Source organism: Phaenicophaeus curvirostris, chromosome 2 (genome assembly GCF_032191515.1).
Source record: "Phaenicophaeus curvirostris isolate KB17595 chromosome 2, BPBGC_Pcur_1.0, whole genome shotgun sequence".
NCBI classification, from domain to species: domain Eukaryota; kingdom Metazoa; phylum Chordata; class Aves; order Cuculiformes; family Cuculidae; genus Phaenicophaeus; species Phaenicophaeus curvirostris.
The window spans coordinates 64,632,613-64,649,200 of NC_091393.1; the positions used below are offsets into that span (position 1 = coordinate 64,632,613).

A 16,588-nucleotide genomic window follows, 5' to 3' on the forward strand; every position below is an offset into this window, starting at 1 on the left:
GCAGACAACTGTCTTTGACTCAATTGAAACTGCAGATAGCAACCTATGTCACTGCAAGGTTCACACTTCTAGGCAAAAAGAAGAAAGTCAGACCTGTTCAAACACTGTATAAGAAACAGCAGCAAACAAAGTATCAGTATCTACATAAAGGCCACTGTCTTTAGTTTAAAAAAAATAATAATCACACACACTTTGCCAAAGTTTTATACCTATCCTCACTTGTATAATAAAATAGAAACTCCACCAAAAAAACCTGCTGCCTAAGAAATTGTTTTTTTTAAAAAATCCATCATGTGCCATGATGTTCTGACAAAGTATTATGACAGTACAAGAGGAAAATGACACAGCTGTACAGCTAATAGAAATTAGGGATAAACTCAAAATAAGATGGCATATAACACTCAAGCAGAAGAGTATTAATAATTGAAGCAAACTGCAGACACTTACTAGTTGTTTTGTGTACATAAACGAGTGCTTAGAGTCTTGAATAAGACTCTATGGATTACTTTAACAGAAAATGCCATGTTAAGTACAGGTTTTCTTCTTAAGTCTTACTAGTCAGGTCTTCTTAAAGAGAATGTCTTGGAATCCTATCAAATATATGTACCCATTAACATCCAACACCTTGCTTATTCATCATTATGAACTGGCTTTCATCACAAACTGCATGCACTAAAACCAACACAAGACTTCAAACCACTAGCACAGCAGTTGCCTTAAAAAAAAAAAATCTTCACAGCAATTTACAATTGAAAAGCAATCAGTTCAGGCATTGTAAAGCATTCAAAGGAAACAACATCCAAAGTACTCCTGTACCCCAAGACTCAAACAACATCCCTAAACTGCCTTTATTTTTTTAAAAAAAAAAAAAAAAACAAACAGAAATTTGTTGATGTTCCAAAAGTTGTAAGTTTAAAAATAAAAATCATTACAGGATACATAACATTCAGCAAGTGGAAGAAAGTTTTTACATTTTTTTTTGTTTTTGCATAATTCCCCAGATCTGTCACTGGAAACTTATTGGTAACTGGGATAACATCATGAGATGACAGTCACAGTTAATCTGCACAAATGCCATGATATTTCCAAACTGTTTTCTGCATCTGAGCTGTAGCTGCTCTTAGACATAAACATTGGAATATCACAATTCTAAACAAAACTGAACTGGAGGTTTCAGAAGTGGTCAATGTCAACCAGACAAAAACTAGACACTAGATGTGGTTCACTGCATAGCTTGACTACCATATCAGGTCCAGTTCTGCATCCTAGTAGGTTTAGCAACCTGAGATCCTGTCAAACTTCAATGCTGAAGACTGAAAACCTTAACCCATCTTTCCCATATGATGTATAACTTGGGACATGATCATTTCTTAAAGCCCATTCAATTACTGAATTTTAATCCAGAAAAGCCAATTATCTAATACACCGTGTTGAGCCCCAGGTAAACAAAAAGGTTTAGTAGTGAGTGAAAGGCCACACCAAGAGACCACATGAGGATTTCTATAGCAAGATCATAGCTATCATTCAAACAGATTTCTAAACTCTGCTAGGAAGAAGCCCTTCTCTAAACTCTGCTAGGAAGAAGCCCTTCTCTAAACTCTGCTAGGAAGAAGCCCTTCTCTAAACTCTGCTAGGAAGAAGCCCTTCTCTAAACTCTGCTAGGAAGAAGCCCTTCTCTAAACTCTGCTAGGAAGAAGCCCTTCTCTAAACTCTGCTAGGAAGAAGCCCTTCTCTAAACTCTGCTAGGAAGAAGCCCTTCTCTAAACTCTGCTAGGAAGAAGCCCTTCTCTAAACTCTGCTAGGAAGAAGCCCTTCTCTAAACTCTGCTAGGAAGAAGCCCTTCTCTAAACTCTGCTAGGAAGAAGCCCTTCTCTAAACTCTGCTAGGAAGAAGCCCTTCTCTAAACTCTGCTAGGAAGAAGCCCTTCTCTAAACTCTGCTAGGAAGAAGCCCTTCTCTAAACTCTGCTAGGAAGAAGCCCTTCTCTAAACTCTGCTAGGAAGAAGCCCTTCTCTAAACTCTGCTAGGAAGAAGCCCTTCTCTAAACTCTGCTAGGAAGAAGCCCTTCTCTAAACTCTGCTAGGAAGAAGCCCTTCTCTAAACTCTGCTAGGAAGAAGCCCTTCTCTAAACTCTGCTAGGAAGAAGCCCTTCTCTAAACTCTGCTAGGAAGAAGCCCTTCTCTAAACTCTGCTAGGAAGAAGCCCTTCTCTAAACTCTGCTAGGAAGAAGCCCTTCTCTAAACTCTGCTAGGAAGAAGCCCTTCTCTAAACTCTGCTAGGAAGAAGCCCTTCTCTAAACTCTGCTAGGAAGAAGCCCTTCTCTAAACTCTGCTAGGAAGAAGCCCTTCTCTAAACTCTGCTAGGAAGAAGCCCTTCTCTAAACTCTGCTAGGAAGAAGCCCTTCTCTAAACTCTGCTAGGAAGAAGCCCTTCTCTAAACTCTGCTAGGAAGAAGCCCTTCTCTAAACTCTGCTAGGAAGAAGCCCTTCTCTAAACTCTGCTAGGAAGAAGCCCTTCTCTAAACTCTGCTAGGAAGAAGCCCTTCTCTAAACTCTGCTAGGAAGAAGCCCTTCTCTAAACTCTGCTAGGAAGAAGCCCTTCTCTAAACTCTGCTAGGAAGAAGCCCTTCTCTAAACTCTGCTAGGAAGAAGCCCTTCTCTAAACTCTGCTAGGAAGAAGCCCTTCTCTAAACTCTGCTAGGAAGAAGCCCTTCTCTAAACTCTGCTAGGAAGAAGCCCTTCTCTAAACTCTGCTAGGAAGAAGCCCTTCTCTAAACTCTGCTAGGAAGAAGCCCTTCTCTAAACTCTGCTAGGAAGAAGCCCTTCTCTAAACTCTGCTAGGAAGAAGCCCTTCTCTAAACTCTGCTAGGAAGAAGCCCTTCTCTAAACTCTGCTAGGAAGAAGCCCTTCTCTAAACTCTGCTAGGAAGAAGCCCTTCTCTAAACTCTGCTAGGAAGAAGCCCTTCTCTAAAATCATGGTGTAGAAGACCATTCAATCTATTGGACAATAGACCTGGGACTCTAGACAGTGCTATAATGCAAACAACAGTTAAACATCTCCTGAACAAAGTGGTGGTACATTTTCACCAGGCTCTCCAATACTGTTGGATGGCTTTTACAACAGCCAACTTGGTCAAGAAAAGGACTACTTATACACAGACAACCTAGCAACTGTACTATTCAAAATTGTCAAAAATATTGTCCATATGCATAACTTAAGAAAAAAAAAAATTTGAAAGAAAGCACGTCATTACTCTGGCATATCACTAAGTAAAGATACAATCATGGCCAAATTTGAAACATTTGCAATCATTCAGGAATAATAATGACAAATTAAAAAAATTAAAAACCCCTCACACTCCATGATAACCCATGTGTATAAAACCAGTCTTTGCCTGAGTTTCTGGCTCTTGGGATTGCAAGCACATGAGAGAATATTAAATGATTGCAGACTGATTTTATTATCTTGATTTTCTAGCTGTTACTCCCAGGATACAAAAAGTATTTTTCCTAGAAACTAATGTGAATCATAGTGGTATATCTCAGCAGGTGACTTAGATGGATTTTTAGCCAAATAACGTTTGCTGTGTATAAAACCAGGCACTTTAGCAAAAATAAGCTAGAGTCTGGACCTAAAGAATATTCATAAAGTATTAGGAATAACATAACCTCAACAAGGCATACTGCATCCTTACCAAGTCTCTCAAGCCTGACAGTCCTTCAAAAATTTATCCTCTGGTTAGTGTAAGCTTAGTCTAAACATATTTCTAACCCTTGTGATACCTCAGTGCTGGCATCAACAACCTTCCCTTCAGTTCAATTATTCCTACTCAGAATCTACCAGGCTAAATAACACTCATGTTTCCATAAAAAATAAATAAAGAAAAGGAAAGCTTCCTAGAAGAATGTTCAAGCACACTTTTAACCATACAAAGAAATCAAGTCTCTTCCCTCTTCACTTTTTGCACATTAAGTATGAAACCTAAGGATACAAACAAGTGCTGCCCTTAGGCCACTGCTCACTACTTTTAGTTGAAAGCCATCTTTCACACTCTAAACACCTTTTTATTTAACTCTCAAGACCTGTAAGTTCTTAAGATGTGCTTATTTACAGAAAGAACTCAGGTTGGCAAATGGGATGGAGGCACTGTCTTTGATTGACATCTACGAGCTTAAGAGCTATTGAGAACTGTTCCTAAAAGTGCACCAAGTAAGACAGTCAAGCTCCAGCTCTCAAAGAGTCTTGCTACAATTACTGTTCACCATCAGCACCTACACTGAACATTGAAAGAAAGCTAGATTCCATGTCAGTGGAATGAAAAGGAATGTTTCTTTAAAACTGTAAAAGGTATTCACTAACATAATGTCTACAGGTAGTAACTGTTCCATATGGTAGAACAGTCGCTCCACTATTTGTTGGGGCTAAATGACATGGCACACCTTCACATCAGTGACTGCTGGCAAAGCAGCACAATGTGTTGTGAAAGCACAAGTCAGAAGACTGAAGTACACCCCATTTGCTCCAAATAGATAACACAGGAGAAAATTAGCAAGATTGTTGTTGATGGATGGCCTGCTATGGTAATTGGTGCATTCCAATGCAGCAGGAGACATGCCACCATCCATCACAAGAGCTTATTACATTGTACGGACGTATATGCATGCCTAATTTTGCAAAACTCTAACAGATATGTACTATGATTCACTTGTCCCCACATCTTTGATAGGTCTGCCTACCACAGCAGTGGGTTTGTGATGTGGACATCTCCAAAGGGTTGAACCACAACCTGTAAGTCTATAGGCTGGTCCACCACTAGTTAGTAGCAGTCTGCTACCAAATAATGTGATTAATTAGAAGAAAATATTCTTTTTTCCTTACACCAAGGTCTCAAGAGAGCACCCAAGTGAACTTGAGCAAACAGACTTTCCCATTTCACCTAAGACATACAAGAAAAAGAAAAGTCAAGCTATCTAAAAACTTTAACATTTCACCTCATTAAAGAGCATATCCATATATACACTCATATTTATTGACCATCCTTAAGCCAATAGGCCAGCTAGAGAAAATCTATTTTAGTAACCAAAACTAATTTCAGCTGTGATGATTATTTCCAGGGTGGCTAAATATTTGGAACTACTGACAAGAAGAAAACATTTTCTCCTCATCAAGTCATAGCTCTTTGAGAATTTGTAAACAATACATTAGGTGTATGCCAATTCCTTGTATAATCTTTACTTGAAGTCTTGTTTCAAGCAGATCTGTCACTCAGTATGAACAGCCTATTGCACGGCCTGAACTCAGCAAAATCGCTAATTATTCTTTGCTGTCCTTAAAGCAGCACACAGATTTTATGCCAATTTTACAAGTTCACAAAATTTATTTTACAACTGAACCTGCAATCTTTTCAACAGGCTCTTTTTTCCTCTTAAGAGACTGTAGTCACAAAAAGACAAATCCAAATTGCTTTTGATGTGCTATACAGCAGTTTGGAGGGAATCTATGAAATGCTCTAAAATTCAGTGTCTATTCTTTTACCAACTCATTCCTTTCCTATTTGAATTTCATAAGCAGTGCTCAAAACTAACATCTGCCTGGATAGTCCGTTTACACAGATGTGCTCTGTCAGGCGGTGGAGCTATTTGAACTAGCATATTTTAACATGTTTAAATGACAATACAGGTACCCTGGGTAATTAACAAAACCAGTGTACAAAAAAGGGATAGTATAAAAAAGAGATAGTGTGGAAAATAAACAGTTTAGATACATGAAAAGGCAACTTGGGAAATAAAAGTGTTGATAGTCATTTGCACAGGCTACAGTGGAAAGCTATCAAACTAACAAGTGTGTTTTCTCAGAAGAAAAACAACTTCAATGTGCAAGTTTATACACACCAAGAAAAATCCAACAAACAAAAGTCTACCTTAAAGCCACAATGGAAGATTAAAATATGCTATATTCCTACAGGGGATGTATCAGTCACGGTTTATACAAAGAAAACAGAAGCTGATTTTTTCCACTTTCTTCATTACTAACGACTGCCACAGGACACAATAAATAGCCCACGACTGCTTCATTCATGGTAAGATTACTTGGCAAACAAATACTTTGAGAATGACAGGTAAGTACCTCATATGCATCAGTAAAATACAAATTATGTAAAATAATTTGCAAAATGACAAGGGTGGGGGGTGGGTAGAGAACACAGACATGACCCAACACATTTAAATATCTTCACTTCCACTCAGTGACAGAGGTCTACCATATGAAGCTTTCTGTGAGCGCACCTTACAGACCCAGACAGAACGTGAAGTGGTTCTACTTCTAGTGTTATCTAGACTATTTCATGCTATGCCTTTAAATTCCCAAATGTATAAAATGAACATTTTTAGGTGGACATTTAGCAATTTTTTTCTTTTCAATCTTCCCCCTTCAATCAGTCCCTTATTTCTTTAAGGGCTTACAGATGAAATGAAAACTAGAAGAGAAAATGAGCACCTACTCATTTCAAAACAAGAAGCATGAAAGAATGTACCCAGGTTTTAAAATTAACATAGCTTAAGATACCATCACTTTGCATTGCATTATGGCAATACAACAATCTGCTTAGTGTTTCTTTCTTTAACACCCACAGTGATATTCTGTTTCCACACTATCCCGATATATTCCGGCAATGACATTCAGCCCCATATTCCTGCCAAAAAAAATGCAAATGTCTCACTGCTTCCTGCAGATTCGTTATTAGAATTCAAACATATTGCCAACATATTAGCAATACATGGCTTCTCCACTAAGTCCTAATAAAAATCACATGTAGTAACAAGTTATTGATGGCCTGGAAGTTAAAAAACTGTCTACACAACACCCGACTATGCATTGATTTGTACCCCTATAGATAAACTGCTATCAAGTGTGGGTTATTTAAGAAACTATTTAAATAGACCGAATAAACAAAACCACAAGTACATAGTTAGCATCTGCATTAACTTCATTTGAACAGCTTACATGCACCACGTGGAAATCACAGTAAGCAGCAAACCATAGCAGCAATGGAATAACACAGAGAATCACAGCAAACTATAATACCCACATGAAAGGGGAAAACTAGGGGAAAATCTGGTTAATTGCCTTGTTTCATATGAAGCTACTTAAGAAGTCATTCCTGTTTCCCCAGCCCCTTCTGCCATTACTACAGCCCTGCTCTACTTTCGCTTTTATGAAAGAAAAAAAAAAAAGCTATTGGCAATCCAAGAGCAACAGCAACTGTACCAAAGCCAGATTCATCAGTGTCTAATCCAACAGGCTGCAGGGGCCAACATAACAAGTCTTCTCACTAAGAATTATATTCTTGCTACCCCTCTATACCAACAGGAAAAAGCCTTACTGAAGCATTTCGGGTAGTAGGAGAGAAAGAGAAAAGAGCCCAATATGACCACAGAGCAAAACAGTAAAACATTGGCATTTGACTGTCTTTTCATAGCATTCCAAGTTAAATCCTATGAAGTAATCCACAAAAAATAAGTGACTGAATTGCCAAGGCAGTCATTTTGCCAAGTAACATGTTAGATTAAAAAAATATACATGTACAACAAACAGTCAAAGTAAGTTACATTCTAAGGGTTCATCTTCTGACAAAAGCAGGTTAGTGCACCTAAAGTTAAAAACATCTTTCCTTTTTCCTCCTACTTAAACCTTCAAAAAGAAACTTAGGCACACTACATCTATGGTAGATGTAGTGCTCTTGCTCTCCTTCTATGTACATCATTATGTATGACAGCAAGAGCCCCATTTAACAGTAGCTGAAATAATTCAGGGGTTCAAAAAAGAAGAGAAAGAGGAAATGAAAGATGTGTGTGCTGAGTTATTCTAAGACGTTATCCTTGTAGAATGAAAACTTATACAGTTTGCTTATTTTACCCCTGCTTTCCTCAAAGTGGCCAACTTCCTTTTAATCAGTCGTGTACTTGAAACAAAGCATCACCTTTTACCTTTGGATTTATTTCCTCTCAGCTGGCTCCATGGCACAACCACTTATCAAAAGTCTACACCAAAATAAAACAAAACAAAAAAATGGAAAGGAAAAAGTAGCACTATATACAGGGCAATAACCAGTTGCACAGGAGAAGCCTGCCTCCTTGTGGCTGAACTAACCATAAACTAACTTTCTCCAATTCATACCATTACAACCAGTAAATGTGATGAGCCAAGTCTTCTAGTTCAAAGTGGTTTGGGGATTTGGTTTTGGGGTTCTTTGGAGGGAGGGGTGGGGGGAGTGATGAAAAATACGCTTCTAATTTTAAGAAGCAGCTTAACCTAACAGGTCTCTTTTGATGCTTTACCTTCCAACAGTAAATCCCCTTTCTGCCTACAAGTCTCCTTCAGGTTACGCCTAGGAGAATTTCACTCTTGGCAGTGGTGAAGCCTTTCAACAAGCAGCAGATATTCCTCTGTCCTGCTTAAAGGGCTTAATTACATGGGGTTACTTACTTAAGGCCTAGAAGTGTTAAGTTCTGTAGAAAACAGTTGGGGGTTTTCAGTGGTTTAGGATTGGTTTGTTTGGGGGTTTGGGCTTTGGTATTGTTTTTTGGTTTCTTTTTTTTTTTTCCAAATCCACTCTGTTGTGCAAGAATTTAATGATTAAAGAGCTCAAAACCTGTGTCAAATACACAAATTCAAATTCACACCAGTCTTAAGCAGGGATCACATCATCAAGATGACTTCAGCTTGGAAGGCTATGAGTACCTTTATAACGGTCTCGCAGAAGCTGCTCCATTTTGTGCAATTCTGAGAGAAAGAGCACGAACTGCTTTTGATACACATTAAGAAATTCATCCATGAAAAGAAGGGAAGTTCCATTCTCAGTTCCCAAGGTTTTTGTATATTAAACACATGAAGTGAACCAAAAGTAGCCCACATTTTTCTCAGTCTCGCAACTGGTGGGCTTGTAACCTGCTTTCTTCTGTGTCACAGACTCTGTTTTGGAAGCTCTTTCTCTAACCTTTCAAACAAATGAATCAGACTCATTCTTAACTACCTACAACTCCGTGACCTGGATGGAAAAGGACTGAACTGAATCCATGGCACTCTCGTGCTTACAATCATTTTAATTATACATTCACTGGAGGGAAGGAAAAGAAGAAGAGAAAAAAAAATATTTCTGCCCCCTTCAAGCACAGTTTGAATGGAAGGCTTTGACTAATCTTTTCTTTTCAAGAAAAAAAAAGGTTGTCACAACCTAAATTCCAGATGTGGAAGATGTAATTTCTTTCTACTACAATTTTTATGCCTAGGTCCAGAACGACAAGCACTGCACCTTCCTTTTTTTGTTGTTATTTACATATTTACCAATGAAGCAGCTTCTACTTAGTGTGCTTTAGCGCGCCCATTCATGTCTGCTCAGCTCCTACTAGGCCAGAGCACTGAACACAGGGCTGTGGATTCCACCACTATTGTTGCCAGGGGCCAAAAACTTCAATAAGGTTGTACCACATGCTGCAATGTCCAAATAGCTTCTCACTAGAAAGATTGTAAATGGAAAACCAAAATACAGATTCTTACATTAACTATGACACTACTCTAACAAGAAAAGGAAAGAAGAGGAAAAAAAAAAAAAAACAAACCAAAAAAGAAAAGTCACTCTTCTCTTACTCAGGTGCAATTCTGGCAAAGAGCAAACACCTTCAACTCTTCTGAAGAGAGAGAGAATTTGTGGTGTTCCTCACGTTACCGGACTGGCTGCTATACCAAACAAGTCCACTATGACTGGATAACACACTAAGTCTGTCTACTGAAAAAACATTCCGTTTGTATAACCAGATCCATAATTAACATGCAAATTACGTACTCATACAAATGAAGAACTATCCACTCTCAGCTTTTACAATTTTATAGACTTCAATTTATTAAAAGTTATGTTCTGCTCTAAGCAACTCTTGTTTCCATTACGCTGAAACAGTGGGCAAGTAATGAGGACTACTTGAAGTCATACACATCAAGAAATTTACTACAGCGAGGTTTCTGTTCATAAGTTTAAGACTGTTTGTGGTTTTGCTTTACACCAGGGCCTGACACTAAGTTAATAAGCCTTTTATTGAGATTCAAAAGCTATTACACTACACACATCCTCCTCTACTTACACTTGCTAACCTACATTGAGGCCCAGGATTAAATTTTATGCTTCACTAACAGAAAACAGAATCCTAAATCACCAATCCACACATAATTGTTAGTTTCCCCAGTTGTTTCTTATGGTCACAGTACCTACTTTCTTCATTACCATGGCTTTACTATAAGGGTTCACATTTTTAAACCTAGCACCGAGCTTCAGCCCAGGCCTGTGAAATGCCTTTTAGCTATCTTTAGTAAACTCTCCCAATTACCTTGACAATTGAGATTTACTAAATTTTGCACAGAATGACAACAAATTATAGTACCGAAGAAAGTATCAGGATCATAGATCTCTTAAAACCATAAGAAAAACTCCAACCAATACCAGTAATAAATAGCAGAAGGTTCCAGCAGATCAAGTGCCAGACTCATAGTCAGAAAAACTGGTTTCTTTTCTATTTTATTCTCACCTAATCTTCTAGGTGACCTTGGGCAAATCATTATCCCCACACTTCAGTTTCCCCAGCAGTAAAAATGAATCAGAGTTACAAATCTGTCTGGAAACTCCAAGTGAAACACGCAGCAAGAGTTAAAAAAGTATTTCCCCATCTGCAGGTATTTGCCTTTGATAGCTTTTCTTTATCACATTGTACATCAGCAGCAGCATAAGACTGCTTTTACTTTCTAAATACACTCTGGTGGTTCTTCAAGAAAGGCTTTAGGCTACTGCCTTACTTGTTATCACATGCTTGATCTATTTCTGCTACTGCATCTATACTCTGAAGGACTAAGAGCTTGTATTTAGCAACACACACTTAACACTTACTTTAATATATTACGTCAAAAGTCGCTGTTGAACACATTCCTAAGCTACAGGGAGAAAATAAAACAGGACCCATCAGAACAGAGAGCCAATCACCAACGAGCAGAGACTCATTCTCTAGACCCTTGTTCACATGAGTAATCTCGTAAGTAATCACGCAAGCACTTGCTTCCACGAGCCGCCACAGGAACCAGTAATCAGCAGGTTTTTACCAGGAACTGATGAACCGAAAGGCATCAAATACAAAAACATTCCTCTTCTTATACACTTCTAGACTTGAGAAACGCTACTTTTCCTTTAACAGGAGGCTGCCATTTATTAGCAATTAACACCGATTAACTGTGGCTCACTTGCTCTCTTCCCCATTTCTGGGTTTGTTTGAGTATTTTTGAATAACGTCGCAATTATGAGGTGCTTTGTCACCTTTCCTATTCTAAAACACAAGGCTTAAATAATAGTCCCTAAAAGCTCTCGGCTTTGCTAGTCTATACGGGGGGCGGGGGTGGGGAGAAGGAGGGATGAAGCTCCCAATAACAACACAAAAGGGCTTATTCACTACTATTTTTCCTAAACAGAGTTAGTGGACAAAGTTGCCGCTTCCCTCAGCACGCCAGGAAAACCTCTTTTGATCGACACCAACGCGAACTAAGCCGTCTTTAAGTTCCAGCTATTTTCCTGGTCAGTGAACGACTACAACACATCGAAAAACGTATTGAAGAAGTTGACGGACAGAACAAAGCACAATTACTCCTGCACGGTCAGCAGACAACTTCTTGAACGTTAGGAAGCGAGGAAAAGAGAAAGAAAGGGGGAAAAAAAGGAAGAGACAGCCCTCCCTCCCACCCCACAGCCCCGAAACGTGACAAGCGCGGCTATTTCCTGACTCGCCGCCAAACCGACCCGAGCGCCGCATCTTTCGGGCGTAGCGCTACGGAGAAAGGAAAGCGCCGTGATTCCAAGGGGAACCGGGAAAGAAAGGGAAGAAACGCCGTCTCAGCTCGGAGCCTCGCGTATTCCCGAGGTGGGAACGCGAGCCCGAGCGCCGCCGGTGCGGGCAGGGGAGGGAGGGAGGGGGGGAACAGGGAAGGGGGAGACGTTTTCAGCCGGGAAATGAATGGAGCGGGGACGGGACGGGGCTCTCCCCTCCCACGCCTGCTGCCCGCGGGCCGGGACGTGGCCGGCAGCAGTTGGACGGGGAGGGACGTGACGAGGCTGCAGCCGGTCTGAAGTCCACAAAGAAGCCTCGGGGAGGCGGGGAGGAGGAGCGGAACCGCGGGGCGGCTCCACGCCGCGGGGATCCCCCACCGGCGCGGGGCTTCTCACCTTCCTCCCGCCGCCGCCGCCGGCCAGCGCGGCGCTGCCTCCCGAGTACACGTAGTACGCGATGCCCAGCACCCAGAGGAAGGCGAAGCACAGCAGCAGACGAGACCTGCGCCGCATCCTCTCCTTCCTTCCCTCCCGCGCCGCCGGGCCGCCAGGAAACGGCGAGGAGGAGCAGCCGCCTCCGCTCCCGCCGCCGCCGCGCAGGGTCAGGGGGCAGAGGGCGAGCGCCCCCCCCCCCCGCGCTCCTCCCCGGCCAATCGCGCGCCGCCCAGCCCCGCGCGGGGCGGGAAGGGGCGGGGCCTGCCGCGTCGCCATGGTTGCAGCACGCCGCGCCGCGCCCCCGCCGCGGGCACGCGCCCCCGGGGCCGGGGGAGTGAGGGGGGGGGCAGGGAGAGGGAGTGCGGCGCGGCGCTCTCCCTCGCTGCCCTTTGGCGACGGCGAGGAAGGGAGAGTCGTGGAATCGTGGAATCTCATGGAAACGGGGAGTCATGGAATCACAGATTCATAGAACGGTTTGGGTTGGAAGGGACCTTAAAGCCCATCCAGTTCCATCCCCCCTGCCATGGGCAGCAACACCTCCCACCAGCCCAGGCTGCCCAAGGCCCCATCCAACCTGGCCTTGAACACCTCCAGGGATGGGGCAGCCACAGCTTCCCTGGGCAACCTGTGCCAGCGCCTCATCACCCCTACTGTGAAGAATTTCCTCCTAATGTCTACTCTAAATCTGCCCCTCTCCAATTCAAAGCCGTTTCCCCACATCCTATCACTACACGCCCTCGTAATGTGCTTTGTGAATGTGCTTTATGAAGGTGTTGTCCTTGAAGTCACTTGGGGCAGGTAGTGCACCCAATTTCATTAAACCTCAAAGGTGAGAAAGCAAAGTCATGCTGAATGACAGCCAATGTTCTCTAGGTGACAACTATCTGCATCTCATTTGATAAGTCTCCACCTTTCTCATGTTAAAGAGGTCCTTCCATGGCCTAATGGGAGACCTCAAGGTCCTGACAACCATGCCATACTGCTAACTTCATGCACCGGCTCCCCTGGCATTTCTGGGGTCACCGCAACATTCAGACCGCAGTGCCCTATCTGGAAAGCATGGTCACCCCTACACAGGTATAAAGGATCTCTGGTCTCCAGGACTCTGCCTGGATCTTTCCAGAAGGCTGACCTAAATGGGGCTCCACTCTTAGAGTCTGGTCTGTTGACATACGGTCATTGCCTGGTAAAATTATTTTTCTTTCTGCTTGCCCAGTTCCAGCCTTAAACTCCTCAGGACAAATGCTACACTGCTGCTGGCTCTCACTGAGCTTCATGGATTTGTGTGCGCACAGCTCACACTGCTCTTTTTCCATGCCACTGAGTAGTTTCCTGTTGTTTGGCATTTGCTGCTATCTTATCCCAATGTGGACATCAAGAAATGAGGAGACAAAACTAAAAAGTAGAGAGACACGTTCCCTAACCATTAAAAAGCACCTCTAATTCAGAGCCACTGTATCCACTCGAGGCAGAGCAGTCCTGGGTTTTAAGTGTTTTCTCTGTCATCTCACCACGTGTCATCAATAGGCTATTTTACTGCCACCTGCTCTGACTGTATCCCATATTTTCATGCTGTCTATACTGACATCAGACCTCTGCCAGTCCAGCCACACCAATGACAACAGAGCTTCTTTAAGAAGACTGGAAACCAAGATGTGCCAGGATGTGGCAGGGGCCAGGGGTCTGACAGACATTCTGTTGTATGAGCGGGAAAAGATCCAGCAACCAAAAGAAATGGCATCAATATCTCACTCCTCTCACAGTCCCTCCACTGACCGTTTCATCAGGGAGGTGATTTGTGGCAGTGTGGGCACTGCCTGGGCAGAAGTGGTCTGGTATGTGAAGGTTTCAGTGACTAACTACACACCTTCTCGCCTGCCAGAGCCCTGATGGAGAGAGAGGGAGGATGGGTGAAAAGACAAAGGAAGGAATCCCAAATAAGTGAGTGTAAAATAAAGTGTTCAGTGAGTGTAAAATAAAGAGATCTCTTTCTTCAGAGAGAATAATAAACCTAGCATTACGGTTCTTGGGTTTGGAGGGAGCTGAATAGAGATACCAAATTTGTGCAAAACACAAGTTTTGGAACCACATAACTGGCATCTATTGAAGTGAGGTACACTGGAGAGCATGGACTGCCCAGAGATATGCAGCTGGTCTGGAGGAGAGTTTTTGACTTATCCCAAGTGTTTGATGCAAGTGAGAGCAATTCCCGCAAAAACACTGATGGTGCCTGCATCTAAAGACACGCACAACCCCACCCCAAAGGCTACATTTTAATTAGCAAGATTTTCTATATAATCAGAGCAGCCCAAGACTGTGAACAAGCTGATAATCCACAGCTTCTTAAACTCTCCCATCACCTAGAAGTGAGAGAAAGAAAAAGCTCCCCTGCTGCTGGAAAATTCCTTCACTGGGCATATCTGCTGAGGGAGAGGGTGCTGTTCATCACATGCTTCCCCACAGAAAACGTTGTATACTTATGTGGGTGAAGTGCTCTATTCTGGAGACATAATCGCATTTAACCTTACAAAATCTGTAGGACACTTATTCTTTAAACACCTTGCAAAGCCTGCAGAATCTTTTCTTGCCCTTTTCATAGTCTAAAAGATTTTAGGATGGTCTTCAAATGTTTCCCTGAAGCCTCAGGTATTTTCACTGATTTTAGCAATATGCTTAGATAGATTTTTCCCTTTCCAGAAAAATTAGCCAGCCATGCATGTACAGAAAAGCCTTCTGTAGCTGCACTCTTCACAAGTTTACTGAAATAATCCATTGCACATGCTCAGTCGCAGTTTTCAAAGGTTTAGAACTCAGTCAAATCAAAACTAATTTCTTTCCAAACAAGCAAATACACGACTACTTCAAGGAGGGCTACTTCCATGTCAGAGTTCATTTTGTCAGCTGATAAAGTTACAGAAATGCTTGAAAAAGTCTGTAAGAACCTATTTAGCTTGAGTAATTTTATTATTTTTTTTTTCACTCTCCTTATATTCTGAACTGGCTGAACCAGTTTTGTTCAAACCTTTCCAAAATATTCACATTTGAACTAAGTCCCAATCCAGCAGATTTCATACTGAATCAGAACAATTCAGAGACCACAGAATACACAGAAGCTTAGAATGGAAAATGTTACATCACTAACTCTAGGAAAAGCTTCCTGTTCTATTACAGCATACTTGCATGCATTGCATATACCTCTTTGCCTCAAAAGTCCTAATGTGTTTAGTCAGCAAAGCAAAAGATGAAAAAAAGAAAAAGCTCTTCAATTAAAGCAAACAATTCAGGAAAAGTGTAAGATATTTTAAATTATTTTTCTGTGCATTTCAAAAGAAAATATTAGCATATTTTAAAAGCGGTGTTGCTAGAATGATTCACAGAATATAAATGCTCTGTATCAAGCACAGCCCTTTAAACAAAAGGGAGATCAAGCATGTGAGAGTACAAATAGCAATGAAATTTGCAGAAGGAATCACCGAAACTTTGCCTTTGATCTGCAGAGCAGACACCCAGATTTGGCGGGCTAAATTCTGTTCTGGTTAGCTAGGGTGTAAACCAGAAGGAATTTCACACAGTTTATTTGAGAAGGGGTATAAAACTAGACACAACCTTGACTGGAGTCTAATTCAGAGTTTTAATGTTCATCTTCTTGTAACTAAAACCCAATGAAGTTAATCATCGTTTTCTAGAGTTAAATGACCTAGTCAGAGGTGGATGAATCCTCCGACAATGTGAATGGTATGTAGTCCTTGCCGTTAGGAATAAGTGAGTCAATCCCTTACTCATGCAAGCAATCTTATCCTTGAAAAGACAGGAAAGAACATTTTCAGATCAGGTCTAAAGCTCAGAAAACAGATTTTAAAAACCTAGAGAGACCCAGATTCTGAGCAAGCTGTCTGAACCTCTTTGATACAGGGAGGTAAATATGTTGCTGACCCTTTTCAGATTACCTTTTTTCACACCCATGCAGTTATGTCAGGAAGTGCATTGTTCCTCCTCTCTCATGAGAAAGATTACTCATTAGCCTGATGTAAGACATTTTATGACAGAAATCACACATTAATGTGAAATTTAAAACACTTCCGTGGAGGAAATAGGTTTATTAATACCTTGAGAGTTCAAGCTGAGTGCTCAGCCTGAGTTTGTGTTTGTAGTGAAAGAATTGTGTTTGTAGTGAAAGATCCTGATCCTGTAAACGTTTATGCAAATGTGTAATTTCATTCAGAGCATATTCCCACTGGAGTCAGTTGGACTACTTAGATGTTTAAAATTATATGCTCATGGCTGAGTACTTGCAGGATTAA

The 16,588-nt window shown here is 41.5% G+C and overlaps 1 protein-coding gene across 3 annotated transcripts in view; it reads right to left on the reverse strand.

Annotated features, from left to right (window-relative positions):
• Positions 1 to 16,588, reverse strand: part of GALNT2 (polypeptide N-acetylgalactosaminyltransferase 2) — a 246,957-nt gene that overhangs the window by 85,870 nt on the left and 144,499 nt on the right. The window contains exon 2 of one of the 3 annotated variants that reach the window (XM_069852304.1): positions 12,249 to 12,368. In XM_069852304.1, coding sequence (XP_069708405.1) covers positions 12,249 to 12,365 — 117 coding nt within the window. In that variant the 5' untranslated portion in view covers positions 12,366 to 12,368. Of the gene's footprint in view, positions 1 to 12,248; positions 12,462 to 16,588 lie in introns of those variants that run through there. The other 2 variants (XM_069852305.1, XM_069852302.1) reach the window with 2 other exon arrangements.